General features: G+C 50.2%; 1 protein-coding gene across 3 annotated transcripts in view; it reads left to right on the top strand.

Moving 5' to 3' along the window:
• Window positions 1-16,732, top strand: part of ACACA (acetyl-CoA carboxylase alpha) — a 106,086-nt gene that overhangs the window by 37,068 nt on the left and 52,286 nt on the right. For 2 of the 3 annotated variants that reach the window (XM_036394909.2, XM_036394908.2), the window contains 6 exons: window positions 68-157; window positions 633-751; window positions 9,612-9,635; window positions 12,010-12,153; window positions 13,220-13,316; window positions 14,507-14,614. In XM_036394909.2, coding sequence (XP_036250802.1) covers window positions 68-157; window positions 633-751; window positions 9,612-9,635; window positions 12,010-12,153; window positions 13,220-13,316; window positions 14,507-14,614 — 582 coding nt within the window. The remainder of the gene's footprint in view (window positions 1-67; window positions 158-632; window positions 752-9,611; window positions 9,636-12,009; window positions 12,154-13,219; window positions 13,317-14,506; window positions 14,615-16,732) is intronic. The other variant, XM_054517007.1, reaches the window with a different exon arrangement.

Genomic DNA, 16,732 nt, shown 5'->3' with positions numbered 1-16,732 from the left:
TCCTTTTCTGTCTGATCCTGGTTGTAAGACACTCTTTTAAACCTCTGCTTAATGTGATCTCTCCTAGAAACTCATTTTGTCTGAGACATCCATCTTTGATGTGCTTCCCAACTTCTTCTACCACAGTAACCAGGTGGTGAGAATGGCAGCTTTGGAGGTGAGTTTATTCCCATTGAAAAAACTCATATTTCAATTTTCCTGTGGATTTGGTTTGTTTTGAGCACTGTCTGCAGCTGTTTTGTGCAACTCTGCTCAAGATCTAAGAGAGCTGTAGGTTGTGTGGGATTGGGCATGCTTAGAATTAATGTTAACAGCATTAACACCGATAATTGAGTGAAATTTCAAATTCAAGTTACGTTTGTGTGAATACTGAGGTTAGAATTAATGTTAACAGCATTAACACTGATAATTGGGTGAAATTTCAAATTCAGGTTTTGTTTGTGTGAAGACTGAGGTGCTTGGAAGGCAGAAGTGAAGCTGCTGCCAGAGCACAGGATCGTAACCCTGATGGTTCTGGCCTTTCTCAAAGAACAAACTCTGGTTGAATTGGAGTTTGTCCAGCTGCTCATTTGCAGGGATCTGTTTGTTTTGGACCCTTGAGAGGTGTCTGATGGCTCTGTGTCCCTGCCCAGGTGTATGTGAGGAGAGCCTACATTGCCTACGAGCTGAACAGCGTGCAGCACCGCCAGCTGAAGGACAACACCTGCGTGGTGGAGTTCCAGTTCATGCTGCCCACCTCCCACCCCAACAGGTCAGATTGCCTCTGCAGGGAGCTTTGGGAGGGGCTCACCCTGCCCTGGCAAAGGGAGCTGGCACCAGGGCTGCTGGAGAAATGGGGTTCATTTGAGCAGCATAGTTTTCATGAATTTTCTGGTTTTTAGCTTCAGTTTGGGTTGGAAATGATCTCTGGAATGTCAGCTCTGGCTGAATCCAGAGCCTTCCAAAAGATGCAATTCCAGACAGAATAATCAATTAATCAGAATTTTAATACAGAGCAGTCAAACAGTCTCTGTCCCTCTCCTGCCAGCCCTTTCTGGCTGCTTGTGTGGCTCTGCTCCTTCCTGCCTTGGCTGGATAGGGTGGCATCTTTTGTAGCACAGGATTCTTTGATGGAGCAGACCAAGATCAGAGTTCTATACAAAATGCTGGGCTTGGCACAGCTTGATTTTCAGTTTTGCATTCCTTGTGACCACAACCAAAAGCATCCAAAACCAACCAAAACCGTGATGGTTTGGGCTGCACAGCAGTGGTGATAGGGGCACTTTTCTTGCTGCCTCCTCCTGGAGAGGAGGGTGGCATCTCCAGTTCAGTCCAAAAAAGCAAACCCGATTGTCAGAACTTGCAGCACCATAGGATCAGAGCGATTTGGCTTGGGAGGACCTTGCAGCTCATGTTATTCCGGGGGGAGCTGGCCCTGGAGCAGGTTGTTCTGGCTGTCTGTGGGCTCAGCCCATCCCTGCTTTCCCCGGGAGGGTTGGAGCTGTCGGTGCTGGTCCCTGCTGGCTCTGAGGTCGCAGTGAGTCCCCGCAGCCACCGGGTGCCACTGTCGGTCCGTGCCGGGCCCCTCCTGCCTCCTTTGTTCCCCAGCATCTCTGCCCTGCTCTGGTTGTTGCTGGGGTCTGGTCTCATTTCCTTGGGAGCCCATCAGGAGTTTTTATGAGATGGTTTTCAGGCTCTGCTCTGCTGGGAATGAATGGCTGTCCCCAGCCAGCCCTGCTACCAAAGGGACATGTGCCTGGGCTCATCTGGTCCCTGCATTTCTAGAATATTTGTACATAATTGCAGGCTATTTTTAGTGCCCCTTTATAATGCTCTTTTCTCCCTTTCCTTCTCCCTCCATTTCTTCCCTGCTGGCCTCAGTTGCCTTTGCTGCTCAGGGAGTTTTGGCTGCCAGTGCTCTGCTCTGGGCACAGCCTGAGTCAGACAAGGGCAGCTGGGAGAGGAGAGATGTTCCCTGCTCCAGGAGCAGCTCCTTGGCCTGAAATCTCCTCTGCCCTTACTCTGAGTTGGGTGGGGCAGTGCTGTGAGCCCAGCTCTGCTCCTCAGGGTCATGGAGAAGGCACCATGCATGTTCCTTGTGCAGGGAGAGCAGGCTCAGGGGCAGGTCCAGCTCCCTGGAGGTGCCTCCAGGTGCCAGGGGTGAATTTGGCTCCTGGGCAGCTCCTTGCTCTCCTCTGGGGTGGCTGCAGGTGCCCAGGGGCTGATGGTGGCACAGGAGCTCTGAAGCCACACCTGGTGTTAAACCCAGGACAAGGAAATCTCAAAATCCTGACATTGTCCTGCTTAAATCTTCTTTGTTGTTCTTGACCATGGTCTGTGCTCCTCATGTGCTTTTCTGTATCTTCTGTAGCACAAATTCTTAGGCTGAAAAGCTAAAAATGCATTCCAAGGGCAAAGCCCAGAGCCAAAATATCCCAGAATGTCCCTGGAGGCTCTGCAGGGCTGGGGACCCAGGAGCAGGGGCAGGGAGCCCTCAGGAGAGCATTCCCTCTGGGAGCTGCTGTTACATGATGCCACACATTTTTCAGATATTTTTCAGATATTTTTATTCCCTGGTCCCTTTGTGTCAGGTGTCTGTGAACCTTTGAGAGCCCCCAGGTCTTACTGAGGCAAACATTCGCATGGAGAAAACAGCAAACTGATAATGGTTTAAATTTCTAATTAGGTTTTTAAATTCGTATTTAAATTCTTCATTATTGGTATTTAACCCTGCTATGCTTTTACTTAATTGTGGCAGAAGCAATCCCAGTCAGTCCCTGTGAGCTGCCTGATCACAGCTCAGGCTCTGTGCTTTTGGCCATGGCAGGATTGCCATCAGCTGCCCACAGGGAAGCAGAGAGGACAGAAAAGCTCTTAAATCTGCTGACAAAGTCACACAAGTGCAACCTGCTCCTGGTGGCTTCTGTGGGCAGAAACTGTTTGGGGAATTATTTGTTCAAATGAACAGCAAACATCCTCATGCAGGAGCAGCAAGGGGAAGTCACAGGGAGAGAAAAAGAGCTTTTAATGGGAGCCCCAGAGGGCTTAGTGGGGCCATCAGCACCCCTGTGCCCAGTGCAGGCAGATGAAGAGTGCAGGGCCCCCATCTGGCAGCACAGGGGGCTTGGCAGCCCTGTCCCTGCAGAAATCCAGTCTGGAGGGGTGGATCCAGGGCGTGTCTGGGGTGTCACAGGCTGCAAGGTGCCAGCTTTGCCTGGCCATGGGCTGCCCTGCAGGCTGCCAGGCTCCTGGCACAGGCTGGGAGGAGAAAAGGAGCCCTGCTCTGGGCTGTGGGTGCTGTGTGAGCCCGGCTCTGGGTGCTGTGGGTGTTGTATGTGCTGTTCCAGCCCTGCTCTGGGCTCTGGGTGCTGTGCCAGCCCTGCTCTGGGTGCTGTGGGTGCTGTTCCAGCCCTGCTGTGGGTGCTGTGCCAGCCCTGCTCTAGGTGCTGTGGGTGCTCTGGGTGCTGTTCCAGCCCTGCTGTGGGTGCTCTGGGTGCTGTTCCAGCCCTGCTCTGGGCTGTGGGTGTTGTATGTGCTGTTCCAGCCCTGCTCAGGGTGCTGTGGGTGCTGTTCCAGCCCTGCTCTGGGTGCTGTGGGTGCTGTTCCAGCCCTGCTCTGGGTGCTGTGGGTGCTGTTCCAGCCCTGCTCTGGGTGCTGTGGGTGCTCTGGGTGCTCTGGGTGCTCTGGGTGCTGTTCCAGCCCTGCTGCCCAGGCACAGGGGCAGAGCTGGCTGCTCAGAGGGCTCAGGTGCCTTTGTGAGCACCCAGCCCAGGTGACAGAGCCTGACAGGCTTTGCTGAGGTGCTCGTGGAGCAGGCCCTGCCTCATCTTACCCTCCAATCTTCTGTTCAAAGGAACATTCCAGGAGAGGGAATTACAGTGCTTTCTCAACAAAAGTGTTCCTTTCTAATCCCCTCTCCTCTCCTGCTTCCCAGCAGCCTTTCTTATGTCTGCAGCTGCCAGGTTTAAATGAAGCTGGGCCATTGTGTGCTGCAGGCAGCTCCTGGGGCCTGCCCTGCTCCTCCCAGAGCATCCCCAGCTCCCAGCCAGGCTGCCCGGCTGCCCTTGGTGCCCCTTCCCCTGGAGCAGATGTGCTGCAGGGTCAGCAGGGCAGAGCTCAGAGCTAAATGTGCTCCCACCAAACACATCCCTGTTGGTCTCAGGCCTGGGTGTGTCCCCTGTGTCACAGGCTGGGGCAGGAGCTGACAAGGAGGCTTAGAGGTGCTGGAATATTCTGGTTTTGGGCTGCTGGAATATTCTGGTTTTGAGGTGCTGGAATATTCTGATTTTGGGGTGCTGGAATATTCTGATTTTGAGGCACTTGAATATTCTGATTTTGAGGTGCTGGAATATTCTGATTTTGGGGTGCTGGAATATTCTGATTTTGGGGCGCTGGAGTATTCTGGTTTTGGGGTGTTGGAATATTCTGATTTTGAGGTGCTGGAATATTCTGGTTTTGGGCTGCTGGAATATTCTGATTTTGAGGTGCTGGAATATTCTGGTTTTGGGGTGCTGGAATATTCTGGTTTTGAGGTGCTGGAATATTCTGATTTTGAGGTGCTGGAATATTCTGGTTTTGAGGTGCTGGAATATTCTGATTTTGGGGTGCTGGAATATTCTGATTTTGGGGTTTTGGAATATTCTGATTTTGGGGTGCTGGAATATTCTGATTTTGGGGTGCTGGAATATTCTGGTTTTGAGGTGCTGGAATATTCTGATTTTGGGGTGTGGATTTTTGGATAGCCCAGGGCTCTGCCTTGTGCTTTGTGAGCCCCAGAGGGAACTGAAATAAAAAACCAGCCTGGTTTTGGTCCCTGCTGGCTCAGCCTTGCCTTGCCAGCCCCTCTGGGCACTGAGCCCTTCCCTCTGCCCCTTGGAGCATCCCCAGCTGCCTTGGGGTGTCCTGGGGTGTCACTGTAGGACACGAAGGAACACAAGCTCACACTGCTGTTCTCGAGGTGAAGAAAAAGAGAAGTTTATTTTCTGACTCCAACGTTTATAGCTTTCTAAGGGTGACAGTGGATCAGAGGGTGACAGTGCTGCCTCTCCAGTTACGCTAAACAAACCAACAGTCCATCAACTTTCTCTTCTTCTATAAAAGAATACAAAACAACGAGTTATTTCCAGAAAGTGTGTGAGAAAGTTCACTACAAGAATGTCAACATCAGAAGGCTTAGAAAAATCTTAAGAAACCAAAAAGTACCAGTGGGGAACCTCGGGTCAGGATGAGCAGTGGAAGCAGGAGGTGAGGAGGGTGTGGCAGTGCAGATGAAGTTGGTGTGAGCCTGGTGTGGCTCTGGGGGCTCCAGAGGAGCTGCCAGCAGCACAGCCTGGCTGCCTCTGTGCGCACTCCCAACCAGGGGGTGCAGAGGCAGAAATGCAGCCTTGGCTGGGCTGGGTTCCCTCCTGGGGCTGCAGCCTGGTTTCCATGCTGCTCCCATGGAAATGAAGCCCGGGCAGGAGCTGCTCTGCATTTCCTCAGCATCAGCACAGAATGGCCTGGGGTGGGAGGACCTTAAAGCTCATCTGACCCCACTCCTGCAGAGGACAGGGAGCTTCCCCCAGCCCAGGCTGCTCAGAGCCCCCTCCCGGGGTACTTCCATCAGTGTAAATGTCCCAGCTGTCCTGTGCTTGGTCTGGCCTGGAATCTCCTCCCTCTGTGCCTGTGGGTGTTTGCTCATGGCCCACCTTGGTGACTTCAAGGCCTGAGAGTGGTGCATGGTCTGTCCTTTGCTGTCTCCTGATGTTTTATCACCTGTGGGCAATTTTGGTTGTTCCTTTTTGTCAGCCTCTTCCTTAGCTTACAGGTAGGAACCGTTTGGGAGGCCGAAAGCCAGGTTAGGCATCCCAAAAGCCAGGTGAGATATCCCAAAAGCCAGGTGAGATATCCCAAAAGCCAGGTGACATATCCCAAAGGCCAGGTTAGATATCCCAAAAGCCAGCTTAGGTATCCCAAAAGCCAGGTTAGGTATTCCAAAAGCCAGGTTAGATATCCCAAAAGCCAGGTGAAATATCCAGAAAGCCAGGTGAGATATCCCAAAGGCCAGGTTAGATATCCCAAAGGCCAGGTTAGATATCCCAAAGGCCAGGTTAGATATCCCGAAGGCCAGGTTAGATATCCAAAAAGCCAGGTGACATATCCCAAAAGCCAGGTGAGATATCCCAAAAGCCAGGTGAAATATCCCTGGTCCCCAAAAAGGGCTTTTTTAAGAACCCCACACTCACATTTAGAGCAGCGTGCAGAGATTTTTTTTTCCCTGCTGTCATTTTACAATGATCTACTCACAAAATGTGAATTTCTGACAGAGTGACAGCATTTTCTGTGGACTGTTTGCTGGAACAGCCTCTGGCATCAATCTTTGGATGCCAGGAGTGGCCCAGCCGTGCTGCTGTGGGCTCTGACCCTACCTGGAGCCCCAGAGGGGTCACTCAGGGGCTGTCAGGCAGCCTGAGGTCCCCTCCTGGTCGTGGGGGTGGTTTTTAGGGAAGGGAGGAGGGAAGGATGGTTCCAGGACACCTGGAAATCCCTGCAGCTCCGTGCTGGGGTTTGATGTTAATTAGGCAGCAGGCAGCAGTAATGTGCTGCTGTTCCCTTGGCTTGCCTGCCTCAGAAAAGGGCAAAATCTTCCAGCAGAGCAAAGAAGGGGCTGTGCAAGGGGCAGCAAACTGAATGGAACGAGGATAATTTTATGCAAATTGGACTTGTGTAGCAGATTCAGCTCGGCTGAATCACAGAGGGAGCAGAAGAATGAGGGAAGAAAGAGGGAGAGGGAAAAGCCAATCAAAATGTATGGTTGGAGGCATGTTTCACTGCCTTCTGGTTAGATCTTCTGCAGAAATGAGGAAACATAGGAGGAATGGCACTGGCCAGAGCCTGTGGAATTGCTCCTTCTCCTGTGGTACTGCTGTTAATAATAACTACAAGTGGGGTATTGAGCCAGCCTGGGCTGGTTCTGCTTTGCTGCCTCATTTCAGAGCTTTGCCCACAGCTGAGCCCTGCATGGCCATGGGGCAGCTCCTGTTCCTCACAGAAAAAGGGGAAAAAGGGAGGAGGGGGCACGGGGAGCTGAATTCAGGGGGTGCAGGAGCAGTGGGGCCAGGGGGGCTGCAGAGCAGGTCAGGAACATTTCCAGGCCATCCTGGGAGCTGAGCAGGGATCAGAGGAGGGTCTGGAGGACAGGCTGTGAGCCTGGCCCTGCCCTGCTGCTGCTGGGGGCTCTGAGGTGGCCCTGGCACAGAACCAGGGGATGGCTTGGGCTGGAAAGGACCTTGGAGATCTTTTATTCCGCTTTCCACTGGGCCAGGGTGCGTCGCAGGCATCTTGTCATGCAAAATCCTTTCTTTAGGAGTTTACCTCCTGAGAAGCTGAGAGGCTTCAGGAACACAATGCAAACAATGGTTATCTGCTGCTGTGGAATGCAACAGGTGCAGCTGGGATTGGTCTCGTGTGGTTGTTTGTCATTAATGGCCAATCACAGCCCAGCTGGCTCGGACAGAGTGTGAGACAGAGCCTTTGTTATCATTCTTTCTATTCTATTCTTAGCCAGCATTCTGATGAAATCCTTTCTTCTATTCTTTTAGTATAGTTTTAATCTAATATATATCATAAAATAATAAATCAAGCCTTCAGAAACACAGAGTCAGATCCTCATCTCTTCCCCCATCCTCAGACCCCTGTGAGCACGGTCACAAGGCTGCTCCAGCCCCATCCAGCCTGGACATTTCCAGCATCCAGGGGCAGCCACAGCTGATTTGGGAGGGATTTCTCCCTGACACCCTTTGAACCTGCCCTCTCTCAGTTCCAGCCCATCCTCCCTGTGTTGTTTCCCTCCCCTCCTCTCCTGCCTGAGCCTCTGCAGCTCGTGTGGAGGGGCAGGAGAAGCTCCCAGAGCACCAGGGTGCCCCTCTCGAGGCTGAGCTGAACATTTGTTCTGCTGCTTTCCTGTCCCTCTCTTTGCTGAAAGCCTTCCAGGGACGGCCACGGGCGGGTTCCTGCTGGGGGTAGGAACTGCCAGTCCTCTCCAGACTATTTTTTCCAACTCAAGTGGATCACATGCAGCTTTCCAGCTCCTTGCCAAGCTTAAAAAATAGTCCCCAGCCCCCTGAGGGCTGGAGGCCAGTTCTGTCCTGACCACAGGCTCTGCAGCACAGGGTCCGTCCCCACCATCCCCCAAAATTAAATACTTCATATTTAAATACTACTTAATACTACCTAATTTAAATAATTTAAATTTAAATACTAATACAAATATTGTAATAACAAATACTAATAAATATACTAGTATATGCTAACATACTAACATATACTAATAAATACTAATATAAATACTAATTTAAATACTACTTAATAAATACTTAATACTTAAATACTACTCTGTGGTACTTATAACAGGTATGGTTTTAGGTATTTTTCCCCATATGGTTTAAGGAGACAATGGGACTTTTTTTTTTCTCAGTGATGCACCCAGCACATCCCCTTGCAGTGGAGGTGACTCTGCTGTCACCAAACCAGTCTGGGACAGGGCAGGGTGAGCTGAGCAGTGACCATGGGATGGACACACTGCTCACCCAGCACTTGGGGTCCTGCCCATGGGCCAGGCTGTCACAGGAGTTTGTGGTTTCATCTCCTGGAGGGAAGGGGGTGAATGTCCATCACACGTTCCTCAAAGCTTTCCTTTCCATCTTTCAGTTCTTGCTAACCCCTTTGCACAAGCCCCCTGTGTGCAAGGAGCTTTTTCTAAATTTAATCTGGGTTACTTTGCATGCCAGATCCCAGCCATTTTTCCATCCTGCACGGAGCACTCTCCTGGCTGTTCCTGCTCTGGGCTGGGCTGGGCTGGGCTGTGAAAATGTGCCCTGACTCCTCTGCCCCGTGTGCATCCCTGGGCTGCAACAAACAGGGGAGAGCTGGGCTGCTGTTAGAAAAGAATTGGGAAAGTTCTCCTCAAATTAGCCTGCAGGTCGTTGTTTTAGCCTCAGGCTCTTCTTTTGAGCCTCAGGCTCTTCTTATGAGCCTCAGGTTGTTCTTTTAGCCCACAGGTTTTTATTTTAGTCTCCAGGTTGTTGTTTTTAGCCTCCAGGTTGTTCTTTTAGCCTCCAGGTTGTTCTTTTTAGCCTTCAGGTTGTTCTATTATCCTCCAGGCTGTTCTGTTTAGCCCTGAGTGCTGAGAATCCCCAGTGTTCCATGGTGCTGTGTGTTTCTTTGTCCCTGCCTGTGCGTGGGCTGCTGCTCAGCCTGGAGCTTTGGCACTGAGCATTTGGCTGCTTTTCCTGAACCTGTTGCAATTTTCCTGTGTGAGATGCTGATTTATTTTTATTTATTTATTTATTTATTTCTTTATTTTGCATCTCTGCTGTTTGCTGCTCTGTCAGGGAGTGCAGGCCCTCGCTCTGGGCTTGGAGGGGACCATGGAAGGTGGGCAGGACTGTGGGTCCCTGGCACGTGCCAGGTGTTTTCCTGGGAAATTGCGTTGTTTGCATGGCCTGGCTGTGCCCTGGTGGGTCAGGGAGGTGGCAGGCAGCTCTCCCTGACTTGGGACAGTCCCTTGGGAAGGTGTTGCTGGTTGTTTGATGATGGTTCTGCGTGATGGCTTTCACTAACCGGTCTGATTAACTGTGCTTGTTTGATTTCAGAGGGAACATCCCCACACTGAACAGGTACAGTACCCATCATCTTCTCAAATTCCAAATCCACACTAGAAAGGAGCCTAACCCTGAATGTTTTAGCATGTTTTGTTGTAGTGCCCTTCTCTTTACTTGGGAAAAACTCAACCATAACTCTTCTTTTACCTCCCCTTTTCCTCTCCCTTTGTCTAAAACATGTTTTCAGCTTTTCTTTAAAAAAAAAACAAACACCCAAAACTTTGCATGCAGCAATCTCTGGAATTAAATTTGCTGGGTGACTCAGCTCCTCTGCAGTGTGTTACACAGCAGAGCGCTGCCCTAGGGTGTTTTTTGGCACTGAATTCCCAGGTTTGGGTCCCAGAGGATTGGCCCTCTGGCCAGTGACCCCAGGCAGCTCCTCCCAGCCCACCCTGGTTCCTTGTGCATGGCTTGGAATTTGTCAGGGCTGTTTCACCTCCCTCACACCACAGATGAATCTACATCTCAAACAGCTGACAGCATGTTTTGTTGTGGTTTGGACACTAATTTTTCCTCCCGTGTCTCAGTTGAAAAGTATTTCTTGTTTTAAATAATACATGAAAAATGTCTGCTGTCTTTTTGTTCAGCTCCTGTTCTGTGATAGTTTTTGTATGAGTTGTAAGAGTGTACACCAAGGCATGTCCTGAAAAATTCCCCTCTTTCAAGACCTGAATCCCTATTATTTATTACTGCTTACAAGCCTATTTAGGGAAAAATAGTAAAAATGGGCTCGGAAGTCTCACGGCTCTTAATCAGAGATAAATTGCAGAAACAGAGAGTGACTTTAGGCATGGAGAGCCATTAATCACCCTGTGATACTTCAGACTTGTTGGCACTGTACTCGGGGCTGGATCACAGTGGGTTTGGTGTGTGGGAAGGAGGAGATCCCAGCAAAGCTCAGCCAGGTCAGGTCCTGCTTTCCCACACAGTGAGCAGCCCCTGCACTCACAGCTCTGAGGCTCCAGGGCTGCTGAGGAATCCGTTCCCTGACTTTCTTCCCCCATCTCCTCCAATTTTGGCAGCAAAATTAACGTGTCCCCAAGCCCAGGGAGAGCAAGTGAGGTGCCAGGGCCAGCTCCCTGCTTGGGTCTCTTCAGGAGTGTCACCACCTTGCAGGCAGCTCTGGAAGGCAGTCTGAACTGAGCCTGCAGTACAGCTCAGAAATTGGTGATAATTATTGCAGAGAAGGCAGAGCCCAGCTGTGGTCACCAGACGAAAGTCCAATCTCATTTTGTGCTTTTTCCTGTGGGAGAAGCTTCCTCTGCCAGTCTCGACTCTGTGGCACCGTGAATCTTTAAAAAAACATAAAAATCACAGAATCAGTGAGGTTGGGAAAGACCTTCATGACCATGGAGCCCAACCTGTGCCTGATCCCCACCTTGCCACCCCCAGCCCAGAGCACTGAGTGCCACATCCAGCTGTTGAACAGGGAGGGTGGGAATGAGAGGGTAAGACTCAGCAGAGAATTTTGGACAAGCCACTGTACCATGCTGCATTTGAGGAGTGAAAATTGTGGTAGGATCAGAAAAATCATGGAATCAATAAGTTAATACATCCTTTGTAAAAATGTACTGAATCCTTCACGTGTCAAATCTCAGAATTGCTGCTGCTTGAATCATGTTCCACCTGTAAAGCAACACATAAAGACAAGAGGAGAAATAGGAGAAAAGTTCAGTCAGAATTCTCCTGTCATCTCGAGAAATACCTGTTTTAAGGGGTTATAGCATTATTTGCTAACTCTGGGTGTTCCTGTCACTGACATAACATCCAGGTAGGGTGGCACCAGAGGCATGGCAGGGCTCTGGACAGGCTGAAGAACCCAGCAGGGATTGCCCATACAGGGAGGCTGGCACCAGAGGCATGGCAGGGGCTCTGGACAGGCTGAACAACCCAGCAGGGATTGCCCAGCTGTCGCAGACATCTTTTATGAAAAATCCTTTCCTTAAGATTTTTACTCCTGAGAAGCTGAGAAGCCTCAAGAACAAAATGTAAGCAATGGTTATCTGCTGCTGTGGAATGCAACAAGTAGATGTTTGATTGGCCCATGTTAGTTGTTTCTAATTAGTGGCCAATCACAGCCCAGCTGGCTCGGACAGAGAGCCCGAGCTACAAACCTTTGTTATCATTCCTTCTTATTCTATTCTTAGCCAGCCTTCTGATGAAATCCTTTCTTCTATTCTTTTAGTATGGTTTTAATGTAATATATATCATAAAATAGTAAATCAAGCCTTCTGAAACACGGAGTCAACATTCTCATCTCCTCCCTCACCCTACAACCCCTGTGAACACGGTCACACCCAGCTGCGCTCCAGGTGCTCGGGGCGCTGCCCAAACCTGCTGCCAGTGCTGTGCCCCTGCTGACCTGTGCTCTTGCTGCCTTGCTCTTCAGGATGTCCTTCTCCTCCAACCTCAACCACTATGGGATGGCTCACGTGGCCAGTGTCAGCGATGTGCTGCTGGACAACTCCTTCACGCCGCCGTGCCAGCGCATGGGCGGCATGGTCTCCTTCCGCACCTTCGAGGACTTCGTCAGGTGGGTGCCCACTCTGGGCCTTGCTTCTGTGGCCACCGCCCCACCTGGGCCCTGGCAGAGCTGGGGAAAGGCTTTGCCAGGTCTAGAGTCAGGTTTAGGCTGGTCCTTGATGCCGGCAGGGGGGCTATTTACAGATCACAAACGGGACGGGGCTGCTGTGGAACGTGCCTCGAGCTGTTTGATTTTCCAGCATCAGTCTCATTACATGGTTATGGCAATGGGAAGATGCCAGCAGCTCACATCCCAGGCAGCAGACAAAGAACTTAATGTTACAACTTAGTTTATAAGTTTCTTGACCAATCCCACAAAGCAAAAGCACATTGACAGTAGTTCTATCCAATCACCATAAGCACTCGGACCTTTGGTTGAAACAATGCTTGCTTGTTTCAAATACAATACCTACTTGTAAGCCTTAAAGCACAATGCACAGAGCTCCATTATTAAGCTTTAACCTTCCTAATATCTTGCTAGATAAACTTTTCTGTAGCTTAGAGAGTTATTCTAGACAAGCGTTAATACACAGACCATTGTTCTATTTGTCTTTGCCTTTCTACAGTTTAAATAATTTTTTCTGCTGACCAATCTCATGGCTGCTGCTTAGCTCTAATCACAGTTCGACTGTATCTAAGGCCTGCCTTTTGCAGCTTTCCCAAAACCCTCTGATTCTGTAGATTCCCACAGTCCTGGGCATGTTTCCCTGCTTGGATCCCTGCGTGTGGCCCAGGCTGCAGGAGGAGCGCTGTGCACACAGAGGGATCAGCATCCTGGGTTCTGCTGGTTGGGAATGTGCTGGTGGCTCCTGATGCTCTGTGGATGTGTGTGGGGGGTAGTTCTTTGTGCTTCCAACCTTTTGGGACAGGCAAACCCCCAGCAGAGCCCTCAGCCTGCACCCAGGAGGTCTCAGACCAATGCTGGACAGTGCAGACGCTGGTTTGAGGAATTGCCTCGTGATCTTTGAGCCCAGCAGGGGAAGGAGCCCTGTCCTGCCAGGACTGGAGGGGTCAGTGCTGGGTGCTCTGTGTGCTGCAGTGGTGTGGTGGTCACTGCTCCTTCCTCTGTGTTCCAGGATCTTTGATGAAGTCATGGGATGCTTCTGCGACTCTCCCCCTCAGAGCCCCACGTTCCCCGAGGCCGGCCACGCTTCCCTCTATGATGAGGACAAGGTAGGGGTTGTTTTTCTTTCTGGAAGGTACTCTGAGGCTGGATGCTCCTCCCTGGCTGAGTGCTGGGAGCAGGAGTTGGGAGCCTTGTGTATTTATGGCTGTGATTTGCCTGCTTGTTCCACAGCAGGGGACTCGGCGTGGGCGGCCGCTTCCAGCTCTGCTCTAAAGCTACAGCTCAGCTCTTGCTCTCCATGTAAATTTAGTTTATGGCTTTTAGCATCAGCACAATTCCTGGATCCACAGCACCATAACAGAGTTTAAACCCACCATTAAGTCTCCAGACCCTCTCTCTGCACCAGGATGTTGAACTGCATCTTCAGCTGTCTTTGTCCTCCATCTGACTTGCTGTGTTTCCTGTCTTACACCCTTCCCAATCCCCTTAAATCTCGACTCTTCCCTCTGTTCTGCCTCTTGGAACTGTTTTTGGGAGGAAAAGCTGAGTGGAGCTGCTCAGTTTGTTCAGAGATGTGGGAACAGGTGCAGAGGAGGCAGGTGGTCCCTAATCCATAGGGATGGAAGTCCAGTTTCCCTTAGACACGGGTAGCTGCTCCACAAGAGTGGGAAGCTCTGCTGGAATACAGCCTGTGTCCAGAACAGGGCTTTGTTTTCCTCTGATCCATTGATCCTGATGTGTGGAAGCACTGTAGCCTTTTCCAGAATATTACTGTCAACCTTAATGTCCTCAGATCCCTCTCTCTGCTTCCCCTTCACCTCACCAAGGTAATTTCCTGTCCAGTCTCAGTTTTTCCCAGTTAATCACAGGCTCCTGGAGGCTGAATTTGTAATTTCTTGGAGCTCAAATGGAATTGATGTTTCCACATCATTTCATGTTGTTGTAGGTATGGAAACTCACACTGTTTTGCCCCTACACTTTGATTAATTTAATTACTTTCCTTGATGCCAAAGTCCTCTAGTGTCCTTGTGCTGCATCTGGTAAAGAGAGGCCCTGACTCTGTGCCCTGTCTCATCCTTGAATTCTCCCAAGGAGGCTCCTGTTTGATGTTTGTGGACGTTGACTTGTGTGAAATTGCAGATTTCTGAGGCTGGTCAAGGATTTCCCTCAGAGTTTTCCCTGGCGCTCTGCTGAGGCCCTTTCCCCCAGAGCATCTCTAAAGCTGGGTTTAGGGAGCCTGTTCTGAGGTGCTCCCTGTTAATTCCTGCTCCATGGGGACCCTCCCCTGTCCTTGCAGAGTGCCCGGGAGGAGCCCATCCACATCCTCAACGTGGCCATCAAAACCGACGGCGACGTGGACGACGACGGCCTGGCTGCCATGTTCAGGGAGTTCACCCAGAGCAAGGTGAGCGCCTCTGCCCCTCTGGGAATTGCAGGACAGCCTGGGGAAACTCTAACTCTGTGCTCCCTAGGGTTGGGGTGGTTTGGTTTGGTTTCAAAGCAAACATGCTGCAGTTACGGCCTCAATTTATCCCCTCTGGAGCCTTCCCATTGCTTTGGGTGTAGCTGCACCTTCCTGACGGCACCAGGTCGTTGTTTCTCATTCTAATCTGTCAGGTCAGGACTTCTTCACTTTAATTTTTGATGGGATGAAAGACTTGGAAGGTTTTAAACACATCAGTGAATCTTCAGTAACTGTCTCCACATGCTCTGAAAAAGGCGTTCTGTCCCTCTCCCTGGTGATAAAGTTGTTGTGTGAGCAACAGAACCATGTACAATGACATTAAAATGTCCTGTGTTTGTGTATCACCACAGTCTTAATGAAATTTAGGTTTATTGCCCTTGTTAGGGTGCTGGAGCATCCGCCTTACACAACATTCCTGGCACGAGGAGGAATTATTTGGCATGTTCTGTTGCACCTTTCTTAGTGTGGGATGCACTTCAGGAGTCCCAAATGTCAGTGCTGGGTCAGCTGTGGGACAGCCTGGGCTGGGAACAGCCTCCTTGTGTCCACTCTGGGCTCTGCCTGCACCTGCTTTTCTGTGGTATGAAGAACTCCAGTGGTTTGTGGGGCTGAAAATCCCACCAGGAGCCGGGATCGTGGAGCTGCACTGGTTTGGGAGCACTGAAAGCTCATTGCACCTCCAGCTTCTGAGTGTGGGACGTGGGAACACACCCTGCAGAAATCAGGGGTTCCAAAATGGGGCTGGCATCCACATGGCTTCAGCAGCCTCCTGTCTCTTTAAACAAGGAAAACAATCAAATCCAAGAATTAAAGCTAGTTCTGCTTTTCATCTGCTTGATCATGCTCCAGGCGTTTTATGGGAGGGGATAAAAAGAAAGAAATAAAATATATTACAAAAAAAAAAAAATCTAAAACCACATTAAACTATCAAATAGGTTGATCCAAATTGTCCAAATAATCTTCCAGTCCCAGCATGTTGTGTGTGGTTTTTTTAATAGAAATTAGGATCATATACTTGTAAATGACTTGTGGAGGAGATTGAGGCAGTCAGTGGAAATGGAGTTTCTCCAGGTGCTGATGGCTAATCGCTCTCTAATAGCTGTGGCCTTGCTGGGAGACCCACATTATTACCATGTAATCAGAATCCTGTTGCTCTGCTGTTATTGTCTGCCACTTGTGGAATTTTAAAAGCAATAACAATTTTTGCTTTTTAAATCATGGCATTATTAAAGTTATTTTCTTCCTCTTGCCATGAATATAGTCACTGCTGCTCATTTCCAAAGGGCTTAACCTTAGTAAAACATCACAGTCTGTGCAGAGAGGGGCTGGTTTGCTCCTGCTTGAGCTGAGCTGTTGTTCCTTCTTGTGTTCCTTGCTTTTAAATTGGAAGAGGGAGGAGGAAGGAGGAAAGTTTGAAAAAGAAGAGAATTACGAGATCTTAGCGCTTCAGAGGATCAGTGCTGTGGCAAGTCCCGATGGCAGCACTCCTCTGAGAGGGGACTGTGAGGGAGAGGCAGCCAGCATGGATATCCTGTGATCTGCTTAAAAAATCACTGACATCTGGCTTGTGTCACCTTTGCAATGTGGAATCCTGGAGCCTCGGGATGGTTTGGGTTGGAAGGGATCTCAAGGCCCTGCCTGACATCCCATCTAACCCTCGTCCCTCTAATTCTTGTCATGTTCCTCTCTGCCCATGCTAAAAGTCCCTCTCCCTTCTATTTTAATGCCCTTAAAGGACTGGGAGGTCACAATGAGCCCCCCCAAAGCCTTCTCCAGGCCGAGAGCCTGGGTGTGTGCTTTGGACTGAGCACACTGTGCCAAAGGCAGCCATCAGCCACATCTTCCATGGGTTAGCTCCTTTAAAACTCATTTTCCATCATCTTCCGTGACCTTACGCCGTCTGCGCCGTGCTCCCTTCGGAAGGCAATCCTGGCAGATGAGCAAGGATGTTTCCTGCACGATTTGGGAGTGACTCTGCTGCATTCCTGCCTGGCCGGGCTCAGCCTGAGCTCACTGCTCTGTGACTCAGTCCCTTCCCTGCCCAGCGGGGAGGGATTT

The sequence above is a fragment of the Molothrus ater genome, chromosome 21, assembly GCF_012460135.2.
Source record: "Molothrus ater isolate BHLD 08-10-18 breed brown headed cowbird chromosome 21, BPBGC_Mater_1.1, whole genome shotgun sequence".
Classification (NCBI taxonomy): Eukaryota; Metazoa; Chordata; class Aves; order Passeriformes; family Icteridae; genus Molothrus; species Molothrus ater.
The sequence above is the reverse complement of the archived record's forward strand: the minus strand, read 5'-3'. Positions and strand labels throughout refer to the sequence as shown.